This window comes from Brettanomyces bruxellensis, chromosome 6 (genome assembly GCF_011074885.1).
Source record: "Brettanomyces bruxellensis chromosome 6, complete sequence".
Lineage (NCBI taxonomy): Eukaryota > Fungi > Ascomycota > Pichiomycetes > Pichiales > Pichiaceae > Brettanomyces > Brettanomyces bruxellensis.
This window is the reverse complement of record NC_054687.1, coordinates 258,692-276,503: the sequence shown is the minus strand read 5'-3', so window position 1 is coordinate 276,503 and position 17,812 is coordinate 258,692. Positions and strand designations below refer to the sequence as shown.

At 41.1% G+C, this 17,812-nt stretch overlaps 8 protein-coding genes across 8 annotated transcripts; 3 read left to right on the top strand and 5 right to left on the bottom strand.

The window, feature by feature from the left end:
- Positions 1–321: 321 nt before the first annotated feature.
- On the top strand, positions 322–1,257 carry BRETT_003573 (uncharacterized protein; the record flags this gene model as incomplete). The annotated part of the gene is made up of 1 exon (XM_041282080.1): positions 322–1,257. The coding sequence occupies one exon, from the start codon at positions 322–324 to the stop codon at positions 1,255–1,257; it is 936 nt and encodes a 311-aa protein (XP_041135919.1).
- Positions 1,258–1,408: 151 nt separating this feature from the next.
- BRETT_003572 (uncharacterized protein) lies at positions 1,409–2,956 on the bottom strand (the record flags this gene model as incomplete). Its single annotated transcript, XM_041282079.1, has 1 exon — positions 1,409–2,956. The coding sequence occupies one exon, from the start codon at positions 2,954–2,956 to the stop codon at positions 1,409–1,411; it is 1,548 nt and encodes a 515-aa protein (XP_041135918.1).
- A 452-nt stretch (positions 2,957–3,408) lies between these two features.
- Positions 3,409–4,972, bottom strand: BRETT_003571 (uncharacterized protein; the record flags this gene model as incomplete). The annotated part of the gene is made up of 2 exons (XM_041282078.1): positions 3,409–4,887; positions 4,937–4,972. The coding sequence occupies 2 exons, from the start codon at positions 4,970–4,972 to the stop codon at positions 3,409–3,411; spliced, it is 1,515 nt and encodes a 504-aa protein (XP_041135917.1).
- Positions 4,973–7,017: 2,045 nt separating this feature from the next.
- On the top strand, positions 7,018–9,672 carry BRETT_003570 (uncharacterized protein; the record flags this gene model as incomplete). The annotated part of the gene is made up of 1 exon (XM_041282077.1): positions 7,018–9,672. One exon carries the CDS (start codon positions 7,018–7,020, stop codon positions 9,670–9,672), a length of 2,655 nt encoding a protein of 884 aa, XP_041135916.1.
- Positions 9,673–10,816: 1,144 nt separating this feature from the next.
- On the top strand, positions 10,817–11,674 carry IPP1 (Inorganic pyrophosphatase; the record flags this gene model as incomplete). Its single annotated transcript, XM_041282076.1, has 1 exon — positions 10,817–11,674. One exon carries the CDS (start codon positions 10,817–10,819, stop codon positions 11,672–11,674), a length of 858 nt encoding a protein of 285 aa, XP_041135915.1.
- A 256-nt stretch (positions 11,675–11,930) lies between these two features.
- Positions 11,931–12,668, bottom strand: BRETT_003568 (uncharacterized protein; the record flags this gene model as incomplete). The annotated part of the gene is made up of 1 exon (XM_041282075.1): positions 11,931–12,668. The coding sequence occupies one exon, from the start codon at positions 12,666–12,668 to the stop codon at positions 11,931–11,933; it is 738 nt and encodes a 245-aa protein (XP_041135914.1).
- A 1,206-nt stretch (positions 12,669–13,874) lies between these two features.
- Positions 13,875–14,564, bottom strand: BRETT_003567 (uncharacterized protein; the record flags this gene model as incomplete). The annotated part of the gene is made up of 1 exon (XM_041282074.1): positions 13,875–14,564. The coding sequence occupies one exon, from the start codon at positions 14,562–14,564 to the stop codon at positions 13,875–13,877; it is 690 nt and encodes a 229-aa protein (XP_041135913.1).
- Positions 14,565–15,959: 1,395 nt separating this feature from the next.
- BRETT_003566 (uncharacterized protein) lies at positions 15,960–17,570 on the bottom strand (the record flags this gene model as incomplete). The annotated part of the gene is made up of 2 exons (XM_041282073.1): positions 15,960–16,441; positions 16,544–17,570. 2 exons carry the CDS (start codon positions 17,568–17,570, stop codon positions 15,960–15,962), a joined length of 1,509 nt encoding a protein of 502 aa, XP_041135912.1.
- Between the last annotated feature and the right edge of the window lie 242 nt (positions 17,571–17,812).

Below are 17,812 nucleotides of genomic sequence, written 5' to 3'. Positions count from 1 at the left end.
GGACCCCGGATAGCCCCCTCCGTTATCCAAATTGATTCATCGCACTTAGTACTTTCTGCGGGGTGCAAATCGTATTACGAATTAGTTTCGCGAACATGCACTAACCGGCAAGCTCAGACGGTTTAAGCAACCCCGTTCTCTGCTTTTCAGATAACTCGTATTTCCGTTTTCCTGCCAATTTTTTCCACTCACCACCTCTTTCACTTCGGTATAAATAGCGGCCTATTTTCCCAATTCTGCAGTGTGGTCCAGCAGGCGGCCATTTCCCGGATATCCAGCTTTCCCACTCAGCAAACAAGTGGGAAATTATTACCAGAAAAGATGTCCGCGCTAAATATTGATATTGCCCTAAATACCGGCGCTAAAATTCCAGCGGTTGGCTTTGGAACTGTGTGCGATGAAGAATTCCGCTATAAGTTCAAGGATGCGTTGAAAGTGGCAATTCTAGAAGCCGGATACAGGCACATTGATACCGCCTGGTACTACGGAACCGAAAAACTCATTGGCGAAGTGCTTTCCGAGTTGATTGGATCGGGAAAAATCAAGAGAGAGGATATTTTCGTCACCACAAAAGTGTGGCCCTCCCTATGGAACAACCCACTAAAGTCACTCGAAACTTCTTTGAAGGATTTGCAATTGGACTATGTGGATCTGTTATTACAGCATTGGCCGCTTGCGTTTGATTCTGGTGCCGAAGGAAAGCCCGCCGTTCCAAGAGATGCCGACGGAAATGTGCGCATTTTGGACGTCGACTACTTGGAAACATGGAAAAAGATGATTGACATCTACAAGAACACCGGCAAGGCCAAGGCCATTGGTGTTTCCAACTACACAGTTGCAATGTTAAAGAGATTGCTAGACGAGACTGACGTTGTTCCTGCTGCCGAGCAGGTCGAATTGCATCCGCACTTGCCACAAGTTGAATTGGTTCAATTTTGCAAGGAGCACAAAATCGTCGTCGAGGCTTACTCTCCTCTAGGCTCCAACGGTGCACCAAACTTGAAGATTCCAGTAGTCCAGGAGCTTGCCACAAAGTATGGCGTGCATCCGGTTGATATTCTCGTCAATTACCACGCACAGGCAGGCAGAGTTGTTCTTCCAAGGTCACAAAACGTCAACCGGATCAGAACTGGCTTTAAGGTGGTCAAACTCACTGCTGAGGAGTTGAAGAAGCTGGATCAGTTCGGCGTTGAAAACCCAAAGAGGTTTATCACCGATTCCTGGGGAAAGAACCTAGGCTTTGAGCACTGGGATTGATCTTGTAGTGGCAAAACTTCTTCTTATTGTTTGTCTAAACGTTTTATTTCTATCCGCGTACCAGTTTTCACTATTGTGACTTCTCCTCCCTTAATGCAATTATGTATTGAAACCTATATTTAAATAAATGACAGTAACGATGGCTCCCATTTCAACCGTGCCGTATACCACCCTTCCATATCTCGAACTTGCACACTTTCCTCTGTCCAGATGCCACCAATGGACTGAAAACGACATCCATAAAACGCTCAGTCTCAAAGTTGTGTGCCAAATACTCGTTGGACGCCAACATATCGGCAAAGCTGGGCTGCTTTTGCCCGTCTTTGGCATCTTCCTGTGTCTGCGAAGCTGATTCTGAGCTCCTCAAAGCACTGGTGTCAATCCCAAGATCAACACTGAATTCATCTATCAAATCCTCATTTAAGATCGGAATTGACCGCTTCCTGAGCATAATCCGGCAGTCTATCACGTTCAATAGCGGCATCCCCAATGCAGGAATCGTCCTGATATGCGACAGCTCCCTTTTGTACTTGGATTCAAACAGTTGCCTTCTCTCTGAGCGCAATTGCTCTTTTACTGAGATACTTGTACCATTTGCATCATCCACATGTTCGTTTGTCGCTTCTTCGTCTCCATCTGCCTGCTCTTCCGGATATCTTATACCATCATAGCTGTCTATTGCAGCTTCTTCGCCAGTTTTAATCTCCCAAGGCCGCTTTTTCCGTCTTCGGATCATCAGCTGTCTATATATAACACCTAGGTCGTTCCAGCCGACCAACCAGCTCATCTGATAGTCCACGTTCATCTTGTAAAGCACGTCGTTCCGCGACGAAAATATCCCCGTCGGTGGTTTGTCCGTCATCTGGTTACTCACGATAATTGTAATTCCATGTTTGAGACTCAGCTGTTTAAGAAACGTACAAGTTTGCGTGATATACGTATCCCTGTCCCAAAACCGACGTTCTGCCCGCACATGATGCGTGATAGAATCGATGACAACAAGCTTAATCCCCGGATCGCGCTCCAGCATGGCTGGAAGTTGGTAGAAGAGGCATCTGTCTTGAGATTCCAAATCTGCTATGGGAAATGAAGTAGTGAGCACATTTTCCATGCTTGGAAGCATCTCCGGGTCCTCGATGCCGTTCCCCTGCATCAAATCCCGATAATAGTTCATAATTTGCTCCAATCTGCGCGTGCTTAACGAGGATTCCGTGCTGATGTACATCGTCTTTACCGTTTGGTGCTTTTCCTTCTCAAAAACAGACTTGCCAAGTCCTCCAAACTCGACAGGAAGCTGAATCGTCGCGGCAAGACTCATCAACAGATTGGATTTCCCGGTGGAAGAACTGCCGCTCACTTCTATCAGATATCCACACGGGATTCCTCCATTTAGACACGAGTCTAGTTCATCATCTCCGGTGGTAAAGCTCACGTGAGCATCTTTTTTCATGCTATTCTCATACAAATTCTGTAAGGTTTTGTCCTGATCCATCACTGACCAGCATTCCTGCTTGTACTGTGCAACAAACGTTCTAACACGATCCTCTGAAATGCCCGTACTGCGTGCTAAAGACTCCGCTGAGCGGATCAAAAGCTCACTTGTCAAAATCCCGCTGTTTTTAAACGCAGTAGTAACATCGGCAAACTGATCGTCCAATATGGCAGGCACGCTAGCATCTGATTGCTTGGTAAAGTCCATATGATTTTCCTGTGTGCCTTTGCATGCACATGAGCCCGATGTTCTTGCTGGGTTTCTTGATTGCTAACGTTTCTAGTACTTCTATCTTTAGAGTGAAAAACCCTCGATAGCAACGACCGCGTCTAACCTTTTTTTTTTTATTTTTTTTTTATTTTTTTTTGACGCGCTGAAAAATTCTGAAATTCGCAGATCCAACATTGTTGAGGAAAATGCCGGAAAATGTTAAAGGACTAAATCAGAGAGCATTCTCTGTTGCGAATGTCATCCGGTAATATATAAATATGCTGCAACAAATCCATCTACTGCATCCGCCACATCTACTAGCATAAGTTCGATTAACATCTACAATCACTACACTTCTTAAATTCAACCCGGACCTTACGTATAGGCGTCCTTTCTTAATCTCTACTTGTCATTTTTATTCAGTCTCTAAGTACCATACTCTGTGACACTCAACTTATATCCATGCCGTCAGTCATAATCTCAGCCGAGTTCCCATAGTCATCTTCATCATCCTGGTTCTCATTTGCAAGCTCATCCTCATCCATTGCATAGTCTGAATCAGAGTCTCCTACCCTATCTTCATTTTCTTCTTCATCAACTTCTTCCAGATCTTCTTTATCAATCAATTTTCCATCGGCGGTCTCTTGTGATTGGCTTTTAGGATCTCCAGACACCTCGTGGCCATCCAAATCCGCAGGATTGTCCTCGTCATCTTCATCAAATACATCTTCATATATCGGGCTGTTGGTATTGCGAGAAAATCTCGTCTCATCACGCAAATCATATTCTTCATCCACACTTGAGCCACCTGTACGCCCATCTCTCCTTTCATCAGTGCTGAGACTTGCAGTAGACCCGCTTTTGACAGCTTGAAGAGTTGTGGCCCGGAAGTAAAGAAAAGCAACTCTTTTGCGTTTCTTGTTGTACATGAAGTACATATTACACCACAGAGTACCGGGAAGATCGCCCAAAAACGACTGCTCAGGCTCATACTGGAAGCACGTGCACTGTGCAACATCCATGTGCGTGTCTATAGTTTGCCAGATCCAGTCTAATCCCTTCGACTTGCCCAATGATATAAGCAGTGAGTTCACACGCTTTATGAGCACCTCTGGCGATGTTAAAAGTGTGAAGTTTGTCGGTTGCACCAGCGAAAAATCGTGGTCCGGATACGTCGAGTTGAGAATTGCAATCAAATACGCGAAAAGCCGTCTCGACGACTGCCTGCTAAGTGGTCCAAACGGCGAATAATAGTCCATTGTATCTGTATCTCGGTTGGACCTTAGCAAATCCAAAGCTTCACCACTATTTCCTGTCATCGAGTAGTGGAAAGACTTCGAACGCGGTTTGGTGCCATTCTCGGAGTGGATAGAGTTGCCGGATCCCAATATCCCCATCCCATGACCTCTTTCTCGTCCGTGCTTGCCGGAAATGTTGCTATTCAGCAGAAATTTCGCCAATTGCGACCGTTTGTACGGGTACGAATAACTGTAAGAACGCTTTTTCAGCTGCATAAACTGCGGACTGATAAACTGGCCGTGTTCTCCAGCTTTGGTACCATCCACCGTCACATTATTCGGTGTTTCTTTGCTTTTCTGCTCCTGTACACTCGTGCTGTCTCCAGTTTTCTTTTTCAACTCCTCCATGCTCTTTTTCTCGGTCAAACTCCGAATCATCGGTTTCTCTATCATCTTCGAGTCACTATTCGACCGCCCAATTGAGTCCCTATGTTCTTTCGAATACTCATCCTCAGAACTGGACGTATCGTGTCTTGAAGCTGAATATCGCCTATCAAGCCTTTTATAGAGCTTGCGATCTATCCCAATTGGCTTTGTCGTGAACAAGTCGCATGTTCCCTGTACGTGCATATCTGTCGTATCGAACGTCATCGACTGGTTCACCAGTTCAATATCAAATTCATCAATATACTGTTAGTCGGTGATGTGTTAGTAACTTGTCCAATTCTGTGAAGAGCACACCACTTTTAAAAATTGCATCGGTTTTTAATGGCATCCCCGTCACCGACCATCAAAATTAAGCGATTGGCAACCCCGAAAAAGCCTCAATTAGTGCATCCTTGGCAACCGAGTGGTGATCTTGCATCTCTACTTTTAGTTCTCACTTACCTTCATTATAATTCTTTTTCCCTCTTTCTTTTTCCTGTTCACGGAGCGTTGTTTCTAGAATAAAAGTTAACGCTATGTAGCTCTTGTATTGCGAGTACGTTTTTGCACAGTTTATTAATAATGTACCAAAATTCAACGCGTGAATTAGTTTCGAGTGGCTTGCCGTTTTATTGTATTGTTTCTGTGTTTATCTTTTCAAACACGCTAATTTTGTTTGTCAGATCCAAAATTTTCAGTCCAAGATATATCTTTTGCTTCGACAAAGCTTACACCGATTGGTATACCTATAACGTTTTGTTAAAATCATGCAAATAAACAAAGCAAAAACCCCAAGCTAGTTTGACTGGACGTATATTGCCGCGCGTATGCTCCGCCTAATTAAAATTAATCATCGTTACCTCATTCACCAAAAAATTAGGCAAGAAGCCGTCAAGTTTGGGGAAAGTGAGGTGTACGGGTGTAAAGCAGATGCAATGTTTGGTTCACGGGTGTAGCAAGTGCGTGGAACAGCAATCTTAAGCGAGGGGAAAAAAATTATCTAGTAGCGCAATCTAAAATAGGACGAAGGCAATAAGCAGTCAGTGGTCTAGATAAAAGTTCGAAAGCAAGAAAAAGGTAAGAGAAGCATAATAAATAAAATAAATTTGAATAGAAATAAGAGAATCAGCAAACGAGAAATGATGCGCGATAAAGCTCGGTTCAAAATTCCCAAGAGCAAGGATATTGATTAATTATCTAATTCAATAATCACAGAATCCAGGAGCAGTTAATGAAATGTATGTAAAAAAATTGTGACAAGCAATGAATAGTGCCATATTAGTGTATTGATGGTAGTGTTGTACATTTGAAGAAAGCTTTAAAAATGCAGCTTTGTAAAAAGATAAGGGAAAATGGTAGACGCGTGGAATATAAAAATAAGCATTCTATGCAGGAATAAACATGCAAAAGACGCAATCTTAAGAAAATAGAAAATGGGTGGCTGGACCAGATTCCCATATTGTGGTAACACTGCATAAAAAAAAGGGTAGATCGCGTGGCTGAGCCTCCAACCCTTAGCACTAAAGAGAGTGCTGTCCATCACACCCACTAACGAGTAAGACAATGCATAGAATTTTGGGAGACAAGTTTGTGGCTATAAAGAAATCTTCTCCTTAAGCTTATGGTCAAAAAAAAGCTAAAAAGAAAAAAGCAGTTTCCGCAATTCTGATTGGCCCACCTACCATTGGTCATTCCCCATTTGGAGGTTTGCCAAAACACGCTATTGTTCCTGCAGAATCGTAAAAAACTTTTTTTCTTCTATTGACTTGCCACCGAGCGTGCTGTTTGTTTACGTAGAGCAGAAAGTGTTTCTGTAGGAAATTTCCCCTCGTGCATTGTTTTTTTCTCTCTATTTATTTTTTTCTTTCAGATTTTTTTTTCTTTTTTTTTTCTTTGTCACCGAAAACTTTTCTCTGGCCCCTGGTCGCCGCACTAACAGGCAACTGTTTTTATGGTTGTTTAGTGGTTAATTTTTGTGTGCGTTCTTTTTTTTCCCCTTCTGGCATTGTTCTGCCTAATTTTTCCCTTCATTATTTGTTTGTTTTGCGTTATCCTTTTCCACACATTTTGCTTCTCTAGAGAAGCATCATCTTGCACTCAATTAATTACAATTGTTTATCTGCTACTTAAGCTTACTTGTTTCCTTCCCTTCTCTACTCACTTTTTTTCTTTTCGCCTCTTTCTCCAGCCAGGGTTTTCACACCGATTTATTCAGCCTATCGCATACTGAGTAAAGCACTGGAGATTGTTTGATTTAAATAGTACATCATCAGGGCAAAGCAAAGTTTTCGAAGGGCATAGTTTCAGAGTATAGCTTTCAAAGCACAGTTTTAAGAGCATTTTCAGAGGCCCTTTTTTGCATTAGGAGTCGAAAGAGACGAAATATAAAGCAAGATGTCGAGTTCATCCCCACAGCAGACGGGATCATCTGTCTCTGCGTTCTTGTCGACACTTATCATTAACTTGATTGTGTTTTGCGTTTTTGTCATCATATTTGTGGTGGCGAAGAGGAAGTATCACCGGGTTTATGAGCCGCGCTCGGTCGTGGACACGGTTCCGGAGAATCTCCGGACGGAGAAGCAGCCTAAAGGGGCATTTTCGTGGTTGACGATGCTTTTGAAGCAGCCTACACCTTACACAATCGAAAAAGTGGGTGTGGATGGATACTTTTTCTTGAGATACTTACAGATGTTTGTGGTTGTTGGTCTCATTTCAGGTGTCTTCTTGTGGCCGATACTTTTCTCGGTAGATGCAACTGGAGGTGGTTCGAGCAATGGCTTTGATATCATCTCTTACTCGCATAACACACACAAGTGGAGGACGTTCGCACACCTCTTTTGTTCGTGGGTGTTCTTTGGATGCGTGATGTTCGTCATCTACAGGGAGTTGGTGTTCTACACGAGCTTTAGGCATGCACTTCAGACGTCGCCTTTGTACTCTTCGTTGCCATATTCAAGAACGCTCATGGTTGATAACGTGCCTGATGATTTACTCGACACGGCAGCAATCAGCAAGCTTTTCCCGGCAGCTAACAAAGTGTACATCCCACGGGAGACGAAAAAGTTGCAGAAGATGTTGAAGAAGAGAGCAAAACTCGCAGGCAAGATCGAGGGAGGAGTGTCTAAGGTGTTGTGCAAGGCAGTGAAGCTCAGAAACAAGGCTGAGAAGAAGCACAAGCCGATCCCAGAGCCTGCAGACGACATTCATGCGTATTTCAAGGACAAGAAGTTGCCTACTTACCGGGACAAGCCGATTATCGGCAAGAAAAAGCAGCTTTTGACCGATGGATTCGAGGAACTCGGCGACTACAACCAGAAAGTGGCAAAATTGCAGTCGGAGTACCCTGATGGGGAGCACAAGAAGCAGGGAGTGGTGTTTATCCAGTTCCCTAACCATATGGAGCTGCAAAGGGCATATCAAGCAGTTCCATTCTGCGACCAGCTCAAGAGAAGCCGGCGGTTCACCGGAATGGCTCCGGAAGACGTGATTTGGGAAAATGTCGATGTTGGATTTGCCGTTAGGAACTCAAAGAAAACCGCTGCCAGCTCCCTTCTTACTGCAACTATCATCTACTGGTCGATTCCAGTGGCTGTGGTTGGCTGTATCTCCAATATCAACTACTTGACTTCGAAAGTGCACTTCCTCCGTTTCATCAACAACATGCCAAAGAAACTCATGGGTATCATCACAGGAATCTTGCCAACTGTGGCCCTTGCCGTGTTGATGTCGCTCTTGCCTCCATTCATCCGTAAAATGGGAAAAGTTGGTGGTTGCTTGACAGTCCAGCAGGTCGAGAGATGGACCCAGCAGTGGTATTTTGCATTCCAGGTGGTTCAGGTTTTCATCGTGACCACTTTGGCATCTGCCGCCTCGTCTGTCGTGCCCAAAATCCTCAATGACCCATCTTCGGCCATGAGCATGTTGGCCCAGTACCTTCCTCCAGCATCCAACTTCTACATCTGTTATATGCTCTTGCAAGGACTCTCGATCTCGTCCGGTGCCTTGGCCCAGCTCGTTGGTCTCATTCTCTCATTTGTGCTCGGCCCATTGTTGGATAAAACACCAAGGAAGAAGTGGAACCGGTTCAACAACTTGAGTGCTCCTTCCTGGGGAACGACGTACGCCAACTACGGGCTTTTCACTGTTATCCTGCTCTGCTACGGTGTCATTTCACCAATCATCATTGCATTTGTCGTCATCGCCTACGCCATGATCTATGTGGCCTTCCTCTACAACTTGACCTACGTCAATGACCACTCGTACGATGCCAGGGGTCGGAACTACCCCTTGGCTTTGTTCGAGGTCTTTGTTGGCCTCTACCTTGCGGAAATTTGCCTCACTGGTCTTTTCGTCATGGCCAAAAACTGGCCCGCCGTTATTCTCGAGGCCATCTTCATTGGTTTTACAGTCTGCGTGCACTTGTACTTCCGGTATCTCTTTGAAAAGGTCATCGACACCGTTCCTATGGGTGCCATCAGAGAGGTGGATCTGGGTGAATCCGGTGCTTACCCGGTCAAGGATCTTGGAAGAAAGCAGATCAAGATTGAAGGCCAGAACTTCTTCGTGGATGCAGACTCGCCAAACGAGAGAAAACTCTCCGATGACGAGAAAAAGAGCACAAACTCTGCCGGCTCGTCACCAACCGCTGGAAACCCTTTCAACGAGTCTCTCAACAACGATGTTGAAACCTCTGCCGGTGCTGCAGCCAAGAAAATCTTGTCTCCAACATCTTTCAAGGGTCGCGTCAAGGACTTTTTCCATCCTCGGCGCAGCCTCGGCTTCCAGTATGCCCGCTCCATCTTGCCGGCCCGCTGGATGGAGGCCTGCTCCAAGGAAATTGCCGATAATGTTGACTATGGTACTCCTGAAGTTGTTGCCGATGAGCCCCAGCTTTGGATCCCAAGGGACTCCTACGGGCTTTCGACGCATTTCATTGAAAATGCCGACGGCAAGTTTTCTCTTTCGGATGAGAATGCCATTGTTGACCAGAAGGCCAAGGCCCAGTACACGGGACTTCCTCCGGACTACGAGCCAAAGCTTGCATACTGATCCTTTGTTTAGTTTGGAAGTTTATTTGTATTCTTTTCTTTTGCTTTCCGCCTAATATTAATTTAATTGAGTATAATATTGCATTTTATCACCATTTTGTATGGAGGTTGATTTTGCTACTGGTGTATAGCATACATAATAGTTTAATCGTACATAATAGCTTAATCATACTTAGTAGTTTAATCATACATAATACATTAAGCATAATAATAAATTAGTCTTCAGTCGATGCCTCCCTCGTTCTTCATAACTCAATGGTGAAATTGTGCGTTAGCATTTTATTTATTTGGCGCTTAACAGTAAATTAATGCTAAGCGTTTCTAGCTTACACATTCAATCTTAGTTTAATACTGGTCCGGCCGCTCTATATTTGTTAATATACATTGCAGTTAAACCTAAGCTCCGTAATAAAACACTTCGAATGACATGATCTCATGCCATATTTAACGTACTTTAACGTGGCTAGTCTCTGCCTACTTCAAAATACTTTAATTACTACTTCTCTATCTGACATACTTAAATAAATATATAGCCATTCGGCAAACTCCAGTATCCAGAATTCCATATTCTCAAATGATTTGATCCTTTCCACCGCACACATCAATAATATGTCTTTCTTTCCTTTCTTGTTCGCTCTCCTGTCTTGCTGCATCCAGTGGTGTCAAGTCACGTGATCAGCGATATAAATACCCGGGCAGTGAAACGCCAGTGAGAAGTGAGAACACATTTAATTTAATATAAAGAAGTATATATCTGCAAAAAAAGAGACGTTAAGCATATCACACCACTGATCCGGCAGACGGGAACCTCCGAATACCGTAGAAATGTGAAAATTACCAAAAGTTGGACATGATTCAAACTGCTGCTAAATTTTAGTGGTTGGTGGAAAAAGGTGGAAAAAGGCGGTGAAAGCAGGATAAATGGAAAATGAAAATTGGAAAATTGGAAAATTAATGAGCAATGTGAAAAGTGGAATTCGCATACTGTTGGAAAAATGCTGTCTCGAAAAAATAATTTTATTCGTTTCGTCGCTCACTTTAAATTACTTATTATTACCCTCAATCACTACTTTTACACTAGTCTCCTCCCAGATAAAAAGCACAAGTATATATTTCAAGCTAACTAGCAGAATTTTAAAACAAATATGGCATACGGAACTAGACAAATCGGATCCAAGAACACTCTTGGCTATACCGTGTACATCGAGAAAGATGGAAAGCCAGTTTCTCCTTTCCATGACATCCCATTGTATGCAGATGAATCAAAGAAGATCTACAACATGGTTGTGGAAATTCCAAGATGGACCAACGCTAAGATGGAGATCAACAAGGATGAGAAGTTGAACCCAATCAAGCAGGATGTTAAGAAGGGAAAAGTTAGATTCGTCAGAAACTGTTTCCCACATCATGGTTACATCCACAACTATGGTGCTTTCCCACAAACCTGGGAAGACCCTAATGTCGTGAACCCAGAGACTCACGCCAAGGGTGATAACGATCCATTGGATGTTTGTGAGATTGGTGAGGCTGTTGGATACACCGGAGAAGTTAAGCAAGTGAAAGTTTTGGGTGTGATGGCACTTTTGGATGATGGTGAGACTGACTGGAAGGTTATCGTCATTGACGTTCATGACCCACTTGCTCCAAAGTTGAACGACATCGAAGATGTCGAGAAGCACCTCCCAGGTTTGCTCAGAGCCACCAACGAGTGGTTTAGAATCTACAAGATTCCAGATGGAAAGCCTGAGAACCAGTTTGCTTTCTCTGGTGAGTGCAAGAACAAGAAGTACGCTGAGGAGGTTATTGACGAGTGCAGCAACGCCTGGAAGCTTCTTATTGGCGGAAAGTCTAAGGATGACAAGGGAATTGCTTTGGCTAACACCACTTTGAGCGGTACTCAGACATACACCGCGGATGCCGGAATTCCACCAGCCCACCCACTCGCTGACACTCCAATCGACAAGTCTGTTGACAAGTGGTTCTTCATTTCTGGCTCTGCTTAAGTGTTTCCTGCTTTAAGGCCGCAGCTTTGATTTCTGTGACTTTTTGACTTGTACTTCTTCTTTTTGTTGTTTCTTTCCCTAGCGTATATAACTACAAGAATTTGAACGTCAATGCTTATTGTAGCTGTAGCATCCTGTACAATGTCTTCGTATACTTCACAAAGTGCAACTTCATGAAAAGCATACTTCATAAAGTGCAACTTCATGAAGAGCATACTTCATAATGCGTGATCTCGTTCCTCTATATACTAAATATTCATAGCACTTCCTTTCTCGCATTCCTTAAAAACCTCCCAATCTTCTCGTGATCCTTACTTCCATCCGTCTCGACTCCTCCACTCACATCAACACCCAAACACCCGGACACCAGCAATGCCCGATCCACATTCTCCGGCGTCAATCCACCTGCTAGTATAAATTGTCCATCTAGATCTCTATTAAACTCCGCTGCCTCAGCCCAGTCAATCACCTTTCCCTGCCCTCCTGCCTCTGAATCCAAAAGTGGAAGTAAATGTTTGTGTGTTTGCACGGCCTTCGACAAATCGCTTCTACCCGGGGTGAAACGTGCAATAACGGGCAATTCTAAAGCCGGAACATATTCCTCGAGATTCTCTGATCCATGTAGCTGTACAATATCGATATCTAGTCGCTTGCATATGCTTATCACATCATCTAGTGGTTGATTTCTAAAAACGCCAACCAAAAACGGACCGTTCTCTATTATGAGTTTTGAACAGTCTTCAAACCATAGTGCACCTGTGCTGGATAATGTTCGTGCATAATTTATGAGTTCCTTGCTTGTCTGAAATCGTCTATTCAGCCTCTTACGCTGTTGCCGGCATAGATTTGATATTTCTCTAGCTTTATCATCCTCAACTGTTCGTTTCCTATTCGGCACTAATATCACGCCCAAAAGGTTTGCTCCCCGCTTTATAGCCACACTGGCAGATTCTGCATCCTTTAAACCACAAATTTTTACTATTTTTCCACTCATCTTCTTGTTTTTTAGTTGCTTTTCAAATAACGAAATTGATTTGTGGTGCCAAAATCGGGATTAGAGTCTTCAGTAAAGGTACTAAATTTGAAAAAAAAAAATTAAAAATTAAAGCGAACACCTACCTTCCTGATGAAATGGTTCGGAAGCTAAAAAATTACAACAAATGAAACATGCCTAAGATAAACCTCGTGTATCAAACTAGGCAGAATATCAAGAGTTTGGGATTCATTATCGTGTACTGGAGATAATCAATATTAAAGTAATACGACCCCTAAGGGACAGAACTATGTACAAATATCCAAAAGAAAAAATTGATTTTGGGCTTTGTCCAGAAAGATCTGATTTTCTTCATCGAATTTTCAATTTCCTTTCCTGTAAATTAAGCATTCGGTATGATTTCATAGAAGCATGTATAAAGTAGCTAACGAACCCCAAGAAAACAAATAATGTGAATGTTTTTTGATTTTATTCAACATTAGTGCAATAAATCGATAGCTTCTGTATTGAGGAAAGGCATAGTGAGAAACTTGCAATGACTTGAAGTGATAAGGCTTCGGAAATGTGTTAATGAATTAAGAAGAAAAAAGCAAAAGAGAATTGAATAATTCATCTCCTACGTAACTTTTATTTATGGGATCCTATCTGATATTATTAATTAGGCATTGTTCTTATTACTTCTTTTCTTGTCTTCCATCGTAGCACTAAAGGAGTGAGGATGAAGTAAGTCTTGAATTGGCACATCCACTTCAGGTATCATAATTACATAATCTCGGTAACTGAACATTTTATTTTTATAACATTTTCAGCGTCTGAAATTCCAGAACGATGGTCAACAGCTTTAAATAAATTAAGACCATCAGCATGCCTGACACACTACTGCGTTCAGACTTAAACTCTACATCACGTGATTACTCTTTAAGAAAAAGAGTTACTCGTAGAAGCAGGTTTATCATCAAGTCTGTCAAAAGACTAAAACGTCGATGGAGTTTAAGTACAGAAATAGAAGTCAAATGATGCATTATTTCATCAACAGAGAAAGAATTGAAGTAAAAAGATGGTTATATCGACATGAAAGTATTGATAAAGGTATTCTAACATAGTGCTGACTGATCCCGAGTATGTATGATATAACTTCTGATAGTAGCATCCGTAGTTATCTATATAACGATCTTCTGACTTCAAAAATTAAAATTTATATTCTAATCATTGATTTTGTTTAAGCGATTCTTGCTCTCGCTTTAATTGCTCTTCTGTTTTCTCACTATCCAACGGATAATCAGTAGAGTCTTTTTTAGTAGGATGTGCTTCACCCCGTTTCTCGATAAGATCTAAATCTTCACGATCTAGCTGGAAATCAAAGACTTCAAGGTTACTGTCCAATCTTTTTGGCTTCGAAGTCCTTGGAAGGCAGATGAATCCTTTTGAAAGAGACCAATTAATGAGAATCTGAGCAGGACTCTTGTTATGCTTTCTTGCTATTCTCACAAGAGTAGGATCGTCCAACCACATTCCTCTAGTCAAGGGAGAATAGGCTTCTGGAGCAATTTTGTTTTTTTGCAAATAAGTCACCAACTCTTCTCTCATGAGCCATGGATGTAATTCTACTTGATCAACTGCAGGCTTTATTTTAAGATCTTTATATTCCAGAAGCTCTTGAACATGCTTTAAGGCGTAATTAGATACCCCGATTGTTTTAACGAACCCGCTTTCCACTGCCTCTTGTAGTGCCATCCAAGTTCCGTGTCTCCTTTCCCAATTAGAACGAGCAGAATGAACTAAAATCATATCGATGTATCTAATTGTCTTTGCATTTTCAAGACAAACACAAATAGCATTCTTAGTTTTCTCATATCCATGTTCTGTCTCAAATATTTTTTGTAGTGTACCACACATCGCTCCTCTTGTTATTACCAGGATCCTCCTTTATCCATTTAGCAATCCCTTCACAAACCCCTCTTTCATTTTTATATATAGCAGCTGAATCAAAATGCCTATAACCTTTTTTTAATGCAGTATACACGAGATCGGATACTTCTGTAGCTGGAATTTGTGCCAGGCCTAAACCAATTATTGGAATATGCGAACCATCGTTCAATTCTTTCCTTGGAATATTTATCATTTATGAACATATAAATTACGATACTTTAGTTTTCACCACCGTGTTTTCTCACTTTTATAGTACGTGTTTACAAAAACCCAGTGATATAGAGAGTAATTACAATCATTGGTCTTATATATTCTCTTTCTTAGGTAATTCCAACTGTCATGACTGAAGATCAAATTAGATTCCGCACAAGATGAAATATTATGAATTTTGAACTGTGGCACACACTCGTGGCGCAAGAGTGAAAAATGAAATTTGATTTTCAAGTAGTTAGCTCGGTCACTCACATAGACAATGTAGACAATAGGCCTACAAAAATAATGCATTAACAGAAGCACGCTCGCTTTTGATTTCATTCAAAAAGATTATATGGCAGTTATAACTCATATATAGAGTTAATATGTGAAGTGAAAAATGGTTACTCCGAGTTATAAACTAGGTATGATACTGAAATAAACAATCTGTAATGGAGAAAATTACTTAAAGTAATCGGAAAACGAATTAAGGGGGAAATTCGCTTTCGTCATCATCATCATCATACAAACATTTCACCTGCTATATGATAAGAACAGTATTAAAAGCTTTCAGTATACACTATTTTATATGGAAGCTTAATTTATTAAGGATCTAAATATAATTATGCCGCTTATAGTTTAGATTACTCAAGTATTCTTACTTGGTCATATTCAAATACCTGGTGATAAAAGATTAAATAAATATTCTTCCGAATAGTTATAATTTCTAGTTTTTCCTCTTTATTACATTCTCCTTCTTTTTATGTGCTTTCAAATGTCTTTGGCTTTCTAGAGGTTTTGAACATTTAATTTACTTAACTCTCTGAAATACATATTTCGAAGAAAGAGTTTGATTATTTAACATTATCCATTGAGTATTCTGCATAGCATTAGAAATTACAAAATAATACCAATATTATACTCTGCATCCATTCTACTCGCCTTTTACATCACAAAGCATTATTCACCATCGCTTAAGATAATTCATACTGCTAAAATTGATACGCTTAATCTACAAATTATAGGAAATAGTGCACTTCCCTGCTTGCTGAGGTTATACCACTTGATTCAACACAAAGATGATTGGTTATTTTAAATATGATGCAAACCTAAAAAATGAATAAATAATAATAGTAGATGGATTAAAGGAAAAATCCAGATCTTGTACTATCACAAAGGATAAATAAACTCTTTGTTCTCAAAGTCCGTAAGATCAAAGTTGGAAACATCAGTCTCACGTTTTCCTGATTCTGCATCAGATCCACTCTCCAAGTACTCATATCTCTTCATAATAACATTTCCATCAGAATCGTAAGTCAAGTCTTTTACCCGCTCATTGTTTCTTTTAGCGAGAATGTAACGAATGGTCAAAAGAATCAAGGAACTTCCAAACCATGCAATTCCAAGTTGAACTCCCCAGGCAGCATAATAACGAGGCCCGGTAACCCACATCTGAGGTGCAATGATATCACCAATACCGTAACCAATCATAAACATCGCCGTTCTAGTCAATCTTTTTGTGTATCCAGCCGCAGATATTTGGGACCAGCAAAGAGCCAAGATATATGCGAAACCGTCAGTGTGAACAATTATACAGGAAGCCAAAATACCAATTTTATTCTTCCAAGGAAGGAAAACGGCAAGAAAACCACCTAGAATTGCAGGAATATTAAATATAACGGCAAGATAGCATAGTGAGCTTTAAAACTTGGTCATTAAGAATGAACCTAAGAGGAAAAAAGCACAGCTATAACAAGATTGTGCCACAGTAATAAGAGTGGAATTGATTCTTGACACACCTAATGAAAGAGATATAACCTGTTGCTGAAAATTCATATTATTTGCAAGCATTGATGTGAGAGCATAGAGGGAAAACAACCATGTAACTGGATCTTTAATTGCCTCAATGAATTGGTACTTTTTTATTTTCTTTTCCTCGATAGATGAGCGATTCTGACGCTTGATCTTTCGAATAATATGAACTCTTTCCTCAATAGTAAATGCCTTGTATTCTGCAGGATTAGTAGGATAGTCTAACACCACCCAGATACTCAAAAGGAAAGTCAAGGAACCGTTTATTATCCAATAGAGCTTCCAGGGATGAATACTACCTTTGACGTGTGAGATACCATACGCAATAAATCCAGTAGGAATTCCAACACTGACAGCTCCAAGCCATAGAATTGGGTTGAGAACGGATTGAGTTTTGCTATCAAAAAACATTCCCAATGTATGCTCAATGCACGGTGTAACACTGCTCTCTGTAAGACCCAAAAAGAATCTAATAGTAGCAATTCCAGCATAGTCTTTAGCTGCAAGTTGTGTGAACATCAAAATCAGCCAGCATGTAAGAGTGACAGCCATGAAGTATCTCTTGTTGAAAGTTTGAAACAATACATGTCCAGGAAATTGACCAATTAAGTAACCAACATAAAACAAAGTATTGGTATTGTTGTACTCCTTTTGTTTGAGATTAGTATCCTTCCACATCCCGAGCAACTTCGAAAATCCCATCGCATTCTTATCCATAAACATAAACAAATTGATCAAAAAGACCATCACAAAAACCCGACGTAATAACTTATGATACAATTTACGTTCTTGTTCTGGAGTAATTTCCGGAACTTCAGAATCATGCTCCTCCATGAAGGCTAAGGTCGTGTCCATAGTCTTCCTTTTCACGATTTTAATATCATGATCCGACTTGCTTTGATCATCGTGATCCAACCGGACAGTTTCCTCTGTGTGCACGCCCTTATCCAATGATGAAGCGTTACTCATATTGTACCAATAAATTTTTGATCTAGTGTGAGGGTCAGGCAGTTAGTGTAGTCACCTGCTACAGAAAAGGAGGTTAAAAAAATGATCTTTTGACAAACTTCATGCATACTCTTAAATACTTATACAGGATAATATTAGGTTTATTCCTGTTAGGATAAGAATTAGTTGAAAGAAAAGAGTTCCATGAGCCATGGTATCATTAAACAAAGCTTATCTTATTTGTAGATTCGCCACTGTGGAGA